A 16,929-nucleotide genomic window follows, 5' to 3' on the forward strand; every position below is an offset into this window, starting at 1 on the left:
GAGAAATTGCCAGTCGGTGAAAACATATTGAGGAAAGGTAACGAATGAGGGTTATAAACAAAAGAGAACAGTAAAATAAGAGCGGGGATGATACTGACAGGAAGGCAATGAGGAAGAAAGGAGGGCGAGACGGAGAAGGAAATGAAAGGAAGGAAGAAATGAAAAAAGAAGAAAGGATGGAAAAAATAAAAAAGTAAAGAAGGGTGGAAAGAAAAAATAAAACGATAAAGAAGAAAGTAAGGAAGGAAAGAAGGAAGCAAGGAAGGAAGGAAGGAAGGAAGGAGAGGAGGAAAGAAAAAAAAAAGGTAAGGAGAGAGGAACAGATGGAAGAAATAAAAAAGAAAAAGTCAGGAAGGACGTAAGAAAAATGGACGAAGGAAGAAATAAAGAAAAAATACACAAAAAAAATAAAAACGAAGACGGAAAGGAGAGACGCAAAGGCCGGGTGTTGATCTCTGACGAAGGAAAGAACGTGAGCCCCAGCATCCGGGTCACAGGTGTTGTTTCCTTGTAATACAGAATACTGAGACGCGCCGGAAGGAGTGACCAAGATAGTAACTGAACTGAAGATAACCGAGAGAGTAAAACAAGATTGCAAAAAAGAGGCTCAACAAATATTTTTAGTGAGAATAAATAGGTAAATGGATAGTAATACTGGAATAAACACAAAGAAAAGGGATGGAAAATAATATAGAGAAGACATTAAGAGAGAAGAGAACAATGAGAAAGAAAATAAGGAATACTGAAGATGACCGGGAGGGTAAAACAAGATTGCAAAAAAGAGGCTCAACAAATATTTTTAGTGAGAATAAATAAATAAATGGATAGTAATACTGGAATAAGCACAAAGAAAATGGATGAAAATAATATAGTGAAGACATTAAGAGAAAGAAAATAAGCTGGAATATGTAATGAAAAGCAAAGATAAGATATGAAGAGGAGGACGAGGACGAAGACGAGGACGGGGGACTCACCTGTAGATGATGGGGTTGAGGCAGCAGTGGACGAAGGGAAGGAGGCCGAAACAGATCCTAATGTTGTAGACGAGAGGCTTAAACGACTCCTGCGAGAAACCGTTCTTTTGAAACACGAAAAAGACGATCTTGGGGCCCCAGCACGCCATGAACAAGATGATCACCAGAATCAGCATCTTGATCACCTGGAGGAGAGGGAGAGAAAGATGGAGTGTGAGAGGGAGAGAGATAATTAGAAAGAGCTGTAATAAATTAGTTAGGGACGGGAAAGGGAAGAAAAAGCTGACGTGAGTGATTTGGTGACAATGAATTTTCTTTGTCAGCTTAATTGGTACAAGGCAAACAGTGGATAAAAAAAATTAAGACAAAGAGTTAGTTAGATAGATAGACAGATAGATAGAGATAGAGAGAGACACGGGGACTCGTTATGTCATAGGTCCATAGGATAATGATGCCCTTCATTTTTGTCGGCTTTGTTCTTTCATCCTTCCCGTTTCTTTTGCTTCACGCGTCTTTTGGTGTACATTATATTTTTGTACCTTTTTTACATAACATCAAACTATCATCTCATGTGGATTTTCATAACAATACATCCCAGGTTTTAAACCTCTCTCTCTCTCTCTCTCTCTCTCTCTCTCTCTCTCTCTCTCTCTCTCTCTCTCTCTCTCTCTCTCTCTCTCTCTCTCTCTCTCTCTCTCTCTCTCTCTCTCAGTGTGTGTACCTATTCCCTTTCGCGTCTCCATACATACATATCATACACACTTCTTCCTATCTTCCCCTCTACTTGTTCTGCGTTGTTAGCCTATTCATCATCTTCCTTCGTCCTCCTCCTTCCACAGGGCTACAGGAAAGCGTCAAGACACGTCACGAAAGAGTTTCTGTCCAATTACTTTAGAGGGTGCCATTTAGTCTCTCTCTCTCTCTCTCCTCTCTCTCTCTCTCTCTCTCTCTCTCTCTCTCTCTCTCTCTCTCTCTCTCTCTCTCTCTCTCTCTCTCTCTCTCTCTCTCTCTCTCTCTCTCTCTCTCTCTCTCTCTCTCTCTCTCTCTCTCTCTCTCTCTCTCTCTCTCTCTCTCTCTCTCTCTCTCTCTCTCTCTCTCTCTCTCTCTCTCTCTCTCTCTCTCTCTCTCTCTCTCTCTCTCTCTCTCTCTCTCTCTCTCTCTCTCTCTCTCTCTCTCTCTCTCTCTCTCTCTCTCTCTCTCTCTCAGAAAAAAGACACAAAGCCCTGGGTAATATCTGGCTCACTGTTATTACTATGCCTCGACGCTCCTGCCTTGCCGCGTAAACACATATAAAAATAAAAGTTTAAACACACCGTTAAACGAAAACGTCCTTCTTCAATGTGTTTTAAGTTTACTGCGGCGAAATGACTCCGTTTATGTGTATTACGGTATTTAAAAACAGAACCTATCGTCTCCCGCTTCATGGACTGAGTGTGTATTAACCAACAGGTTCTTTGTGCGGATCATTGGTGTGAGGCGGCCGGTGCTAGACTCAACAACTCTCGATCCTCACAGCTGTTCATTCTTTCCTGTGAGGTCATCTGATTCATGGGGACCTCGAGAAGCCATATGGATGAGGAAGGTTTTTTTATAGCTAGAGAGGCAGTTCAAGGGCAATAAACAAAAAACAACAACAAAAAGCCCGCTAGACGCTGCTCCAACAAAAGAAAATAGAATGAGAGCTCAAAAGAGAATTCAATTTCGCGTGGAGAGGTGTCTTGATACTCTCGTCTTGAAGGTCTTGATGAAGAGTGTCTGATATACCCCAGATCTAAGGTGGAAGATTTAATATTTGTTCATCTTCCCATGTGAGGTTGGTCGATGAATGGGAACTTGAAATATAATGAAAAGTAAATTGACATAAGAAAATTAGGCTTTATATTCAGTGTTGTCTTAAAATTATGAGTCTGATCCACACTTGACTTATAGCGATGAACTGACAGATTTCCTCCCTCTCTCATGTGTGACTTGGTGTGTCTGGCGCTGGAAAAGGTGCAATGAAACTCTTCAATTATGTGGCCAAGGGGGAACTACTGGTATCGAATTTGAAAGTGACATGATCAAAGAAGAGTGAACGCGTGTAAATTAATAAATAAATAATGTTGTAAATATTCTGCTCATGTATATCACACACTCACAAAAAGAGAGAGAGAGAGAGAGAGAGAGAGAGAGAGAGAGAGAGAGAGAGAGAGAGAGAGAGAATGAGAGTGTGTGGGGACGATTTACACACACAGTTATTGCTTCACGCGCCGGCAAGGGGGAAAGGAAAAAGTCTTCGTTTTTTCCGCGGCAAACTGTCACCAACACAGAAAAAATGGGCGAATAAAAACTTGTGGTTCAAACTGTGAGCTGCAAAAATAAAACGAGCAAAGGCAGAAAAATATAAATAAAAAAACTTAAAAGCTTCACTTCAATAAAATGTAATGAAATACTGTTTTATTATCCACTACAAAACCGATGAAAAAAAATCATTTCCACCAGAACTTAAGCAAACATTGGACACTCAGACAGACAGAGAAAATGAAAATGCAAAAATAGACAGCAATTTCTCGAGGCAGCGGTGGGAGTACTGAATCAACACCGAGCCTCTTGCATGTCCAACGGCCACACACACTCCCCTTAAAAGAATCCCTTCAGCCTCGTGTCTCGCCATTACACTGCCTCCTCCAGCCACGTACGGCACACCACCAGCCACAGCCCAACTAACTGCATGACTCCCAGAGATACCAGCCTTACCATACTTCGTTTCACAGTTCTATCCCGGCATGCACACTATTACTCTAAAAGCCTTACCTCGCCTACCCAAACCTAACCTAACCTCTAGTCACGCAGGACACACCACCAGCTATACTACCTACCTAACCGCTTGACTCCCAGAGAAGCTAGCCTTACCATGCTTCGTTTCATTAGTCTGTCCCTGCATACACTCGACTACTCAAAAAGACTTTCCTCACCCAACCCATTTGACAGAGGCCCAACCAAACCTAATCTAACCTCAAGTCACGCAAGAACACACCACCTGCATGACTCCCAGAGAAGCCAGTCTCACCGTACCTCGTTTTACAATATTTTCCATGCATGCACTCTAATATTCCAAAAGCCAATCCTCACTTTACCCCTTAAAAAACAGAGTCCTAACCAAACCTAACCTAATCTGCTCCCCCGCAGTACACCAACAGCCACAAACCAACTTGATACACGACTCCCAGAAAAGGCTACCTCGCCATATTTCGTTCCACAAGCCTGGCCCAGCATCGAAACAGCTTTTCCATCTCTAAAAGTCTTACCACCTAACCCCCTTGACAACGCCATGCACAAGGACACTCACCTGTTTCCTGGCCTGCTTCACCTCCTCTCCGGACCTCTGGCGGTGCACGCAGCGTCGGACGGGGCAGGAGGCGTGGAGTGCTGCGAAGCCAGACGTTACCGAGGGCGAGGAGTGCACGAAACCCGAGGTGACGGAGCACGAAGCCAGCGAGTGATGGGACGAGATGCTGTGGCGAAGAAGAGATGGGGAGGCATATCGTTGAATGTAAATGAAAGAAGGGAAAGGAGGAGAAGACAGGGGTAAGGATAACGGGAGGAGGGGAAAGAGAGAGGTAGAAAAGAAGAGAGAAATAGATACATACATAGACAGATAGAAAGAGAGCTAGAGAGGGAGAGAGAGAGTATGAATGGACTAGTGCCAAAAGAAAATACGACGAATGGTGGAGGAGAGAAGTGGGTCTGAGGGGAATACGTCAAGAAAAGTGTGGAAGGACGAGAAGACATGGACGAGAAAAAGACACAGCAGGAAGGAAAATAGCGGAAAGGAGAGATGAATGGAGAGAGAGGACTGGAGAGGATACTATAGGAAGGGGTGCATATAGTTAAGAGCGAAAGATGTGTAAAATTTTAATGAAGGAACCAATATTCTCTCTCTCTCTCTCTCTCTCTCTCTCTCTCTCTCTCTCTCTCTCTCTCTCTTTCTCTCTCTCTCTCATTGCACTCAGGTGGGCGGCGGGGTCCAAGGGCAAACCAGGTGAATACTAGGCACACCTGAAACACACGCAACAGATAACAGTTTTTAGTTTTGTTTTTCCTGCACTCCAGCCTCCGTGTGTGTGCCAGTAATGAAAAAGATGAAAGCCTTCTACCGAGAACCGGCGCCTTCACAACACACACACTCTTTGAAGACGTTCCTCCCTTGTTGTTGTTTTCTTGTTGGGGATAATCTGTGATCGCCCCCAGGTATTTGTCGGCAGGTATGGGGATTGTTTTGCCGTTCTATCCATCTGTCTGCTCAATTATCTATTTATTTGTATACTTATCTGTCTATTGTTATTTATTTATGTATTTATTTGTCCATGTATTTATGTCTGTCTATTTGTTTATTTACATGTTTATATATTGTCTATTGATTTATGTATTTGTCCTTTTCTATTTGTCTGTCTGACCAACTATTTACTTGTGTGTCCATCTGTGTTGTCTCTCTCCGTGTCTGTCTGTATAATTGCTTTGTTTTCTTTTCCTTCGCTTTTGTATTCTTTTGTTTTACCTTGCGCGTTGCCTCTATCATTTGTCTGTCTGCCTGTCTATGCATTATTACTCTGTTTCATATATTTCAGCATCAGTTGCCTTGTCTTTGCTTGCTATTATTATTTAATGTATACACCCGACCGTGTCATTCACTCGCTCCGCGCATCATATTATTCATATATATTTCAGTCTCCGTCTCTGTTATGTTTTCTGGTCTATTTTCATGTCTTTTCGTGGGTTTACTTGCCTCTCCACATTTGTTTGCTTATTTGTCCATCTCTCCGCTCCCTCTTCTGTGGACATCGTTAGTCTTTGATCTGCCATCCTACGTCTCTGATCGTCCCCTCGTCTGGCCACTTGTCTCTAGTGGATTGTCCGGCTTACTTTTGTGTATCGAACAGCTTGACAACTTAGCTAGGACACACACTCGATCAAATGTGGGCCCAGCACGCTACCACTTCAGCCACCGCCTACCCTCAGCCACCGCCTACTGACAACTTAGCTTGGAGACACACTCGATCAAATGGCATGAAACAAGCTTATCAAAACTTCGTAATACATTAAAAAAAATCATCCGCACTATAGTAAAAAAAAAATCATTGGCACTGTTATAAAAAGGAGAATAGGCGAAAATACAATAAAATGCCAAATCAGTCAGTCTGGAAATGGAAGTGAAAGGAATTAAAGGTAACGAGGACGCGTTAGAGAGAGAGAGAGAGAGAGAGAGAGAGAGAGAGAGAGAGAGAGAGAGAGAGAGAGAGAGAGAGAGAGAGAGAGAAAATGTCACGAACTCAAGGTTACATGTTCCCTGAGCACCTTGAAGTCTGTAACGAGGGAAGCAGAAGGGAAGGAAAAAAGCAATGTGGTCACCTTTCCATTCTCGTAATTGGGCCACTCAGGTATTCAAGTAATGGGATGGAGGGTGGAAATATTTGTTTTCTTTTTCACAGGTGGTTGCCTCGGCTCGCTGGAGTTTGAGTAATTGATTGGGGACAAGTAAGGACAGGACGTAAGTGTTGAGTATTTCTTCATGATTCTACGTTAATTAATGGGGTGTGCCTTTTTTAACAGTAAAGGAAGCGGCTCAAGGACAAAAACATGAAAACAAAACAGAAAAATACTCAGCACTGGTCATATTATAATAGAGTAGTTAAGAGCGGCCGAAAAAGAGGTCAATTTCGGGTGTAGAGAAGTCTTGATACAAGTGCTAATAGAGCGAAAATTTTAAGAGTCCGTCACATAATCCCCGACAAAAGAGCAATGGAAGTAAAATGAATTGGAAAAGAAAATGAGAAAGAGACAAAGTAGAAAGGATAAGGTCAAACGATGCAAGGTGAGAGGAGACAGACTGTGGGGGATGAAACACGATCTGGGCCGCAGGGAAAGAACGGCTAGAGTGTCGAAAAGAACTAAAAAAAGAGCGGACTTTGTGGGTCAAGGCGAGGAAGCGTAGGTAAAGGGAGTAGAGATAAGGTGACGAGCGAGCCAGATGTAGGGCGAGATGAAGCGGAGATGTAGAGGGAAGAGGATGAGGAGGAGGAGGAGGAGAAGAAGAAGAAGGAGGAGGAGGAGAAGAAGAAGGAGGAGAAGGAGGAGGAGGAGGAGGAGGAGGAGAAGGAGGAGGAGGAGGAGGAGGAGGAGGAGGAGGAGAAGAAGGAGGAGGAGGAGAAGAAGAAGGAGGAGGAGGAGGAGGAGGAAGAGATGGAGGAGGAGGAGGAGGAGGAGGAAAAGAACGAAGAGGAGGAAAAGATGATATTACGTACAGTGCAAATTTTCCGACACTTTTTTTTTTATCGGAGGAGCATAGAAAATATATATTATCTATGCTCCTATATTTTCTTTTTAATTTGCTGGTTCTCAAAATATATATATACCAAGCATAGAAATATTTTTACATGGTTGCTGCCGAATACATCCTTTAAAATACTAGGATTATCTTTTATTCTGGAGAAACACAAACTTATGTTACATAAAAGTTGGTGGGAAATGTAAAATATCGTACACGTGTGAAATCTCGCACTGGGACACGTACACGCGCACGATCTCTCCCCCCCCCCCCCCACCCCCACCTCCACACACTCACTGATTAGGTTAAGCCCCAAGTTGGTGGGAAATGTAAAATATCGTACACGTGTGAAATCTCGCACTGGGACACGTACACGGGCACGATCTCCCCCCCCCCCCCCCCCAACCTCCACACACTCACTGATTAGGTTAAGGTCTCTCTCTCTTGCTCTCGCTCTCCCTCTCCCTCTCCCTCCCCCTCTCCCTCTTTTTCTCTCCCTCTCTTTTGCTGTCTATCTTTACTCTCATTACTGTACGTTCCGGAGCTTCGTGAGTATCGCGTTACACCATTAAGTCAAATATATCCAAACTTATCGCTTTCCTGTCTCACTCGGGGGAAAGTCTATCCCTTCGTTCCCACTGCCTCTTCTTTCTTGTTCTGCTTCTGGCGTTTCTCTTATCTGGATCCTTTTCTTTGCTGATGTTTTTGTATTTATTGTTGCCGTGGTTGATATTTTTGTTACTGTATTCTCCTCCTCCTCCTCCTCCTCTTCCTCCTCTTCCATATATAGGCCAAAACTTCCACGAAAACTCTACATTGAAATTTACGGACCATAAACTGACACGGTGTAATCAACTAAATGCACGCAAATCTGTTATACACCCCCCCCCCCACACCATCACACATCTATCCCCCTCCCCGTCACACACACACACACACACACACACACACACACACACACACACACACACACACACACACACACACAAACACACACACACCAACTCCAGCCCCCAACACACATAATCCTACCACCCTCCCCCCCCCACACACACAGATGTACAGACACAACCAAAACAAGTGCTCGTGACGCCCCAACCACACACAAAGCTTTACGACATTCCTGTGTTTGCGTTGCTGCACTTCATCGCGAGTATTTTACATGTGTTTGTTAGTGAAATTCCACCTTCCACACTTTTTCACGATTCACTGCTAAAATTTATGAGTGTTTCTGTATTAAACTCTGAGATACGTCCCCATGTTCGCTCTCTCTCTCTCTCTCTCTCTCTCTCTCTCTCTCTCTCTCTCTCTCTCTCTCTCTCTCTCTCTCTCTCTCTCTCTCTCTCTCTCTCTCCTGCAGGGTACAAAAACGAGAGGCAATCATTCTCCGTCCATTTCTTTTACAAACAAAAAGTAAATAACATGCCTCGTCGGTGCAATGAAATATTTCGTCTTTTTGGCCTATACTTTCATTCCACCTTGGCGGGGAAGGGCGAGTGTAATTACCTTTAGCCATATAAATATTTACGCCGGTGATTTTTTTTCTTTTGTCAAGCCTTAATGATACCTTGGAAGAGGAGGAGGAGGAGGAGGAAGAGGAGTAGGAGTAGAAGTAGGAGGAGGAGAAGAAGGAGGAGGACTATGGGATATGGGAGGAAGACGGGGAGTAGGAAAATGTGGAGGACGAACATACGACAAAAAGGAGGAAGGGAAGGAGAAGAAATAAGAAAGAGGAGGAGAACGACAAGGACGAGGAGGCAGACAAGGAGAAGGAAGAAGAGGACGAGATGTATAAACAGGAAGAGAAGATCGAAAGAGCAGGAATTGAAAGATTGAAAAAAACATCTAACCTCTAATTAATAGCGGGAATCAAAGGACCAAAAGAAAAACTGGGGACAGACTCGACACGCACTGGCTGCTATATAGTACCATATTTGAGATTATTCTACGTTGGCATCGTTTCCTCTCGTACTATTCTGATTTTTTTTTTAGACGCAGCATTTTACGATTTTTTTTGTCCGAGTTCAGCTGCTGGTCTTTATCCTTCACAGCATAGAAGACGCCACTGTAAGGTTTTCTCTTGACTCGTTAGCTCAGTGGATGTTAAAACGCTTCTTTAGTGTATTTGAGTGTGTTACATGCAGGACAAGAACTGGAAACTCGTATTGGGTAGCATTATTGTTGTAGTTATTTGAATGTTCCTCCTTAAGTAGGGGGGGGCATAGCTGTGGCCTCGCATGATTCCGGATAAACCCACGACGGGACAGGTTTCTCTCAATACTCGCTCGCTTTCACCAAGTTGAGGATAAGAAAAGTTCTTCGTACGAATATATATTTTAAGCCTCGATTTATAAAAGTTTTCTCCTGATCCTTCCTCATAAAAATGTTATGACTGTTCGACCTTTCCCGAATTTCTTTTTACATATACAAGTTTTATGTTATTTTTCACTGACGTTTATTCTTGGATATCTTTCGTGAGATTGAGTTTGTATAGAAGCAAAATATTGTCAAATTTACTACTCCCTGAGCGTCGGCCACGTCAGGCGGAAGCGACCTTTTCCCACGAAGCGCCTTCACTTCAGCCTTCACATCGGGTTTCCAGTTCACTTAACCTTTCCACCGCAGGAATCTGAGAAACTCCAACTTCGAGAAGAGCCTCGAGCGTCTGAATGGTTTAGAAGGTGGTGTGGGAGAGCCAGAGAGCGGCGGGGAGGGAGAAAGGGAGAGGAATATGACGAGACAGTCTGGTAGTGAGCAGAAAGGTGTGTGGCTGCAGGCACTATATAATGAAGTCTTGAGCAGGAACGCAGAGGGAAGATAGTCATCGAAAGTTATTTACATGAGAAAAGGAGAAAACAATGCGACGTAACCAGCGAAAGAACGTAAACAGCCTTATCAATGTGTAAAGACAATGAGGACCGGCACTTAAACATATAAGAGTGGCATGGTAAGTTTGCCTTACAAACGCCTTTGAGTGCTCCTACGCGAGTATGAAAATAATGATTCCTCTCCACGCATAGATAATTATTACATTTTACGTTACCCTTGGAGAACATTAAACGTAGTAATGTGCCAACAACTCTGCAACCTCTCGCACGGCCCCGCAGGTGGTGGCTCGCCAACTGTTACACCTGAAGGAATCTAACGCCGCGGCAGGCGCACACACGGCACCTGCCACGGCGGCGATTTCTAACACTTTGATCTCGACCAAATAAAAAAAAAAAAGCAAAATCTTTCATTTGAGGTGAGTAGTCTTTGACCATTTCTCTCGGGTCACCTTTTCTTTACTCGCATGTAAGATAAAAATGAAGATATATTGAAAACGTGTTATTGCCGCAGTTTGCAGATTTATATCGCGAGCTTCTGTTGAGAGTAATGTATTAGCGTTTTACCGATACTCATGCCATGAATAGTAAGCGATTCGTTACTTTATGTATGAAAACACACACACACACACACACACACACACACACACACACACACACACACACACACATACGCATATCTCACCTGTATACGCGCGTCATGGCGGACATGGTCTTGGTGGACACCCAGAGCGCCTTGATGACCCGCGCGTAGAAGAAGGACATGAAGAGGGCGGGCAGCAGGAACACGATGACCAGGCGGTAGACGGCGAAAGTCAGGTCGTGGTCGCCGCCCGTGTCGCAGTGGGTCACCGTCACGTTGTGGGTCACGTTGAAGTAGGTCACTGAATACACGTCCTGAGGGAGAGAGGTGACCTGACGTTATGAGGCGAAGAAGGGTCAACAAAAAAAGCGCAGGGATAAATGTTCTGAGGGGAGGAAAGGGAAGAGGCGGTAGAGTAGTAGAGTGAACACTGTCCGTCTCGATAAACTAAGACGTTGTGGATGGATAAAAAAGAGCAAAAGAAAAAAAAGCTAGAGTAAGACGTGAAACAAAATATGCTGCGGTGAATATTGTGAAGGGAAGGGAAAAAGGAAAAGACTATACAGTACACAATTTACGCCTCGCTGAACTAGGACGTTGTGGATGGATAAAAAAAGAGCAAAAAAATACAAAAACGCTAGAATAAGAGGTGAAACAAAATATGCTGGGGTGAATACTGTGAAGGGAAGAGAAAAGGAGAAGGCGATACAGGACACAATTTACGCCTCGCTGAACTTAGACGACGTGGGTAGATTAAAGAGCAAAAAAAGGCGCTACAGTAAGGAGTGAGGGGGTAGAGATGGGTGACGCTGTGACGGGAAAAAAAAAAGGACAGTAGGATATTATTATACTTGCTGAGATTGGAAAATAAGTGAAGTGTATCCAAAAACGCTGTAGTCAAGGGGAAATGGAGGGAAAATACTATGTGAAGGAATAAAATTAATACAAAACTGTGTCTGGGTAAACGTAAAAGTTGAAGAAAAAAAAAGTTTCGACAACTAAAGAAAAAAATATATATATAAAAAGATAAAGAAAGCGACGCAGCAGATTATCTAACAGGATGAGGATGTTTTCAAATTTTCAGAGCAAATTTTGTTGGTATGTAGGACGAAAATATGAATACTGTTCGAGCATAAAGCTCAAAGAAATATTCAGAAAATCCAAAAAATAGTTTCCATGAATATATATAAAGAGTATAATGAAGACTTAATCAAAAAGCCGCAAGAGAGAAGTACCGCCACAAATACATATATACATTTCTCTCTCTCTCTCTCTCTCTCTCTCACACACACACACATACACACACGCACACGCACACGCACACACACACACACACACACACACACACACACACACACACACACACTCACAGACAAGCAGGCAGACAGATAGAAGGAAAGACGGACAAACTAAGGAAAAGAGATAGAGAGAGAAACCGAGTACGACTGACAGACAGACAACTTGACAGAGAAACCTAGACAGACACAGCCAGAAAAAAACAGGACTGAAAAAATTAGAGAGAAAAACGATAGACTAAAAAAATGGAGCAGGAATACGCGGAAGGTTTTTTTTTTAGTGTTTCAGGAGGGAAAATAAAAATCATCCTTCTCTACAATACGTGGTTGCAGGAATTGACACTCGAGAGAAAAATGTGTAGAAAATTCTTAACTAATGAAAGTCACACGCGTTACTCTTCCATTTCCTTGCCACATATGCCTTTTTCATTCCTATTTTTTAATTCCAAAAGGCCCTTACATTCGTCAGCTCTACAGGAAATAAAGATGGCTCTACAGTGTTCATCAGTCACGTATATATTTATTGTTGTTAAAATGACAGCCCCAGTTGCTCTATAGCTAAAGAAAGGGAATATCACCAGTTTCTACGAGGAGGATAAAAATAGGGAACATGGAAAAGCAGGAATCAGAAAATGTTGTCATAACCAGGCTGCTAATTTTGATTATTCAATATTCATTTTCATCAAGCACGACAGTAACCAGCAGAGGAAATCAATGGACTTGCTTTACGTTATTACGTAAACGATTAACTCCCGTCACGACTAAGTAGCGACTACTACTACTACGCGACACGTCTGCTTCCGCAGGATGTTTGTTCCAATAGCGAGCGACTACAGTCGAAAAGGAAAACTTCTGCAATGTTTTTTTTTATTACATCGCTTGGCTTGAATAAGTACACCGTTATCCAGTTGTCATGGTAGTTTAGAGCTAAGAAAAAGTGATTGATGTCACTGAACTTATCCAAGTACTTAAAGATTTGTATCAGATGGCCTAGTGGCAGACTTTATCAGTCGTTCAGAGATCGAGTCATTCGAGTCGTTCTTTATACGGGGAGCCACTAACGATGGTTTCAGTTTTATGGCACGTCCCTGTACTCCGTAATTCGATGTTCCTTTTTGATTGGTTAAAGGTCCTAAGCTGAACTCCGCGTATAACTCAGGTATCAGCAGCGAGTTACGCAATGCTAATTATATTCTCGGCGTCTGAGATACAATGCTGCCCGCGGTGAACCCGAGAATAGTATCACCTTTTTTTTTTTTTACAACAAAGGAGACAGCTCAAGGGCATAAAAAAAGGAAACGATAATAAAAAAAGCCCGCTACTCGCTGCTTCAGGCCACTACTGATTGTATCTCCAATATCAGATTCCTCAAGTATAATATTGTCTGATTCCTCATGTACGAAGGGAAAGGAGAAAGGGGAGAAGGAAGAGAAAGACGAAAAAGATAACCACAACAGGAATGGTGGTAGTAATGGTGATGGTGATGCTGGTGGTGGTAGTGTAGTAGTAATGATAGTGGCTTTAATTGTGATGTTTGTTAGTGAGGGATTGCTGGTGCCGAAGTTATAGTAGTGGTTCTCTGTGGTGGTGGTGGTGGTGGTGGCGGCGGTGGAGAGGTTGTTGTTGCAACTCGGAGGATATTGCCTTTGATAACGACCCTTTCCTTTTTTCACTTTCTTTTCTTCCTCCTTTTTTATCTTCGTGATCCGCTTTACTTTCAATCACTCTTCCTCTACTCATCTCTTGTTCTGACGTCCAATTTAGTGATACATGTTTTTTCTTACTTTTCCTCTCTTCTTGCGGATTTTAAGGTGGTGATGGTGGAGGTGGTGGTGATGGTGGTGGGTGTAAGGGTGGTGCTGGTGAAAGAGGATTCCCTTGTGGTTATGGAAGAGGCCTCCAACTAAGTCAACTAAGTGGGAGTAGCTCACAGGGAAGGTTTGAAGCCCTCGTCTTTGGGGGCAGGAAGCGAGTAATGTGGGAGGAGAAAGGCCTACAGCAGGGAGAGAGACGATGCGTAGAAGTAAAATTAGGAGAAGCCGTAGGAACAAGAAGAGGAAGAAAAGGAGGCGAAGGAGGAGGAGGAGGAGGAGGAAAAGGGAGAGGAGAAGGAGGAGGTGATTGTTGGCTGAGTAAGCTTCTCACTTTTCCGTAAACACACATGAAAGGAGAGAGAGAGAGAGAGAGAGAGAGAGAGAGAGAGAGAGAGAGAGATATTAGTACTGGGAATTAGAGCGTAAATGATAAATAAACGGACTTAGTGAGTGTACGAGGAAATGTAAACCTCCCAAATAAACTCATCTCTTCCTGGTACTTGGATTATTCCATTTTGTTTGACCTTAACTCTCTCTCTCTCTCTCTCTCTCTCTCTCTCTCTCTCTCTCTCTCTCTCTCTCTCTCTCTCTCTCTCTCTCTCTCTCTCTCTCTCTCTCTCTCTCACACACACACACACACACACACACACACGCCATATATCCCTTCTCTGCCCTACCTACCATACACATATACATCTTTTATACACCTTCCTTCCCTTGCCTACTCAACGCCGTTTTCTCCTTCCTTTCCACCTCCCCATCACCCGGATATATCTCTTTCTGTCTTTTTTGCTCCTTCCCAGCCAACAGCTTCGAGCCATAACACTCAGCCATAACACCTGCACACACTGTCACGGAATACACCGTATCTTCTTTTTTTATGATAAATTTCAAAACGAACCCTCAGGCACCGTTTCCTCGGCAGACGTATAAAAAGAAGTGAAAATTCGGCTACTTCCGTATTCTTTATGAGCCCCGTGAGTGCCTACACAGCTGACGGCGGGCTGCGAGGCGGAAAAAAGACTTAGCGAGAAAGGACTTAATGCTTAGAGCCCGGCTGCTTTTCTGAATACTTCATAAGATCAGGAAAGAAAAGGAGAATACAGAGAAACGAGGCAAAATAGGCGGACGTGGTAATTTAACAATACGAAGAGTGTAATTTTAAGCGAATGTAAAGACCATCATGCCTAACACAACTGAAACATTTAACGGGTATTTATTCATGCAAAATGTGTCGCGGTATGTTTCCCTCATCCGCCTATCTCGTGATAATTAGACTTCGTTCCCGCGCAGCAGAGGCACATCAATTAGTTCTAAATTAAACCAAAGGTAATTACATACAAATGACGTCACGCGCTAAGACGGTGCAATCGGTAGAACCTTCAGACACAAATTTCAAACAGATTTATTTCAATTTTGTCTTTCTTTGAGTAATATGTCTTGCTGCAACCCCGCACGTTCCTTCACGGTGGAAACGAAGATACTGAAACAGTGAGTCATGCGAATACGGCACCATGAAGCTTGTAGATTTGCAATGAAACTACCTGATCTTGTATGGAGAAGGAGGAGGAGGAGGAGGAGGAGGAGGAAGAAAGTGAAGAAAATTAAAAAAGAAATAAGAAGGCAGAAGGAGGAGGAGGAAGACGAGCAGAAAACGAGGCAGGTGGAGGAAAATAAAGAAGATAAAGAAAATGAGGAAGGAGAAGGAGGAGGGAAGGAGGAGGAGGAAGAGGAGGAGGAGAAGACGTTGGAAGAAGAAAATTAAGACAGCAAGAAGATAATGTGGAAGGAGAAGGAGGAGGAGGAGGAAGAGGAGGAGAAGACGTTGGAAGAAGAAAACTAAGACAGCAAGAAGATAATGTGGAAGGAGAAGGAGGAGGAAGAGGAGGAGGAGGAAGAAAACTGTAACTGCAACACATATGAAGCATGGCACATCGGACAAGCAGTGAAGGGCGGGCAGGTGTGAGGCGACGCACTGCAGCTTCAACTAACAACATCTCGGGAGGGAAGCGCGGAGGTTTTCACTGTCAGGTAATCTCACTTTTTTTAACGTTGCTTGGCTCCTTCCCTCCTCCTTCCCCTCCCACCCTTAGTTCCTTCGTTCTTGCCTCCTTCCCCTCCCTGACTCCCTCTCTCTCTCTCTCTCTCTCTCTCTCTCTCTCTCTCTCTCTCTCTCTCTCTCTCTCTCTCTCTCTCTCTCTCTCTCTCTCTCTCTCTCTCTCTCTCTCTCTCTCTCTCTCTCTCTCTCTCTCTCTCTCTCTCTCTCTCTCTCTCTCTCTCTCTCTCTCTCTCTCTCTCTCTCATGATAACAAAATTTCCTCACCGAGTGAATAGAGACAATTAGGATAACCAGAAGCATTTTATCATTCTCTTACAAGTATTGCTGTTGTTAATGATGCTACTTCTTCTACTATTACCTCCACTACAACAACAGCTACGACTACTACTACTACTACTACTACTACTACTACCACTACTACTACTACTAATGCCAGTGTAATTATTAACAGATTTTTTAACCATATTCTCATAACAAATTATTTCTTATTCCGCGTCACTGAGAGCCTTCCGCCGGCCGCCAACAAAAACGTCGCGAGGTGAAGGGAATGTCGAGCTTCGGACGGAGGAAAAACTGTTATATTTGACGGTTTGAATGCAATAAGGTAATGATGATGACGATGGCGATGCCGGCGGTGATAATAATGATGAAATGATGATTAGTAATTTTTCATTCAACATCGCCTACATAATACAGAAATATAATAATGTGTTTTTTGCTCTAAATGTTGTTATTCCTTCATGCTTTATTGAAATGCGTTTATGATAGTTTGAGATACACAACAACAAAAAAAAAGAGAGAGAGGAGGAGGAAAATAGAGAAGCAGACAGACAAAGGCGGAGAGACACAGAGAAAAACTAAAAAGAAACATGTAATTTTTGTTAGTCAGTTACTTAAAGAAATATAATAACGATGAGAAGGGAAAAGTGGACAAGATGAAAAGGATGAGTAGAAGGAGCAAGAGGAGGACGAGGAGGAGGAGGAATAGGAAGAGGAGAAGGACGAATTAAAACAGGAAACTGAGAGAAGAGCAGAGGAGGATGCAGGAGTTCATTAGTAAAGTCCTTCGTGTTTG

The 16,929-nt window shown here is 43.2% G+C and overlaps 2 protein-coding genes across 4 annotated transcripts in view; both read right to left on the reverse strand.

The window, feature by feature from the left end:
* Positions 1-16,929, reverse strand: part of LOC127004502 (ras and EF-hand domain-containing protein-like) — a 145,661-nt gene that overhangs the window by 20,118 nt on the left and 108,614 nt on the right. The gene's annotated exons all lie outside the window — the stretch shown is intronic.
* The window catches only part of LOC127004503 (allatostatin-A receptor-like), a 65,385-nt gene that overhangs the window by 19,056 nt on the left and 29,400 nt on the right, over positions 1-16,929 (reverse strand). For all 3 annotated transcript variants that reach the window (XM_050872288.1, XM_050872286.1, XM_050872287.1), the window contains exons 4-6: positions 10,789-11,000; positions 4,303-4,468; positions 975-1,159 (exon numbers count right to left, since the gene is read on the reverse strand). In XM_050872288.1, the coding sequence (XP_050728245.1) occupies positions 975-1,159; positions 4,303-4,468; positions 10,789-11,000 (563 nt within the window). The remainder of the gene's footprint in view (positions 1-974; positions 1,160-4,302; positions 4,469-10,788; positions 11,001-16,929) is intronic.

This window comes from Eriocheir sinensis, chromosome 28, assembly GCF_024679095.1.
Source record: "Eriocheir sinensis breed Jianghai 21 chromosome 28, ASM2467909v1, whole genome shotgun sequence".
Taxonomy (NCBI): domain Eukaryota; kingdom Metazoa; phylum Arthropoda; class Malacostraca; order Decapoda; family Varunidae; genus Eriocheir; species Eriocheir sinensis.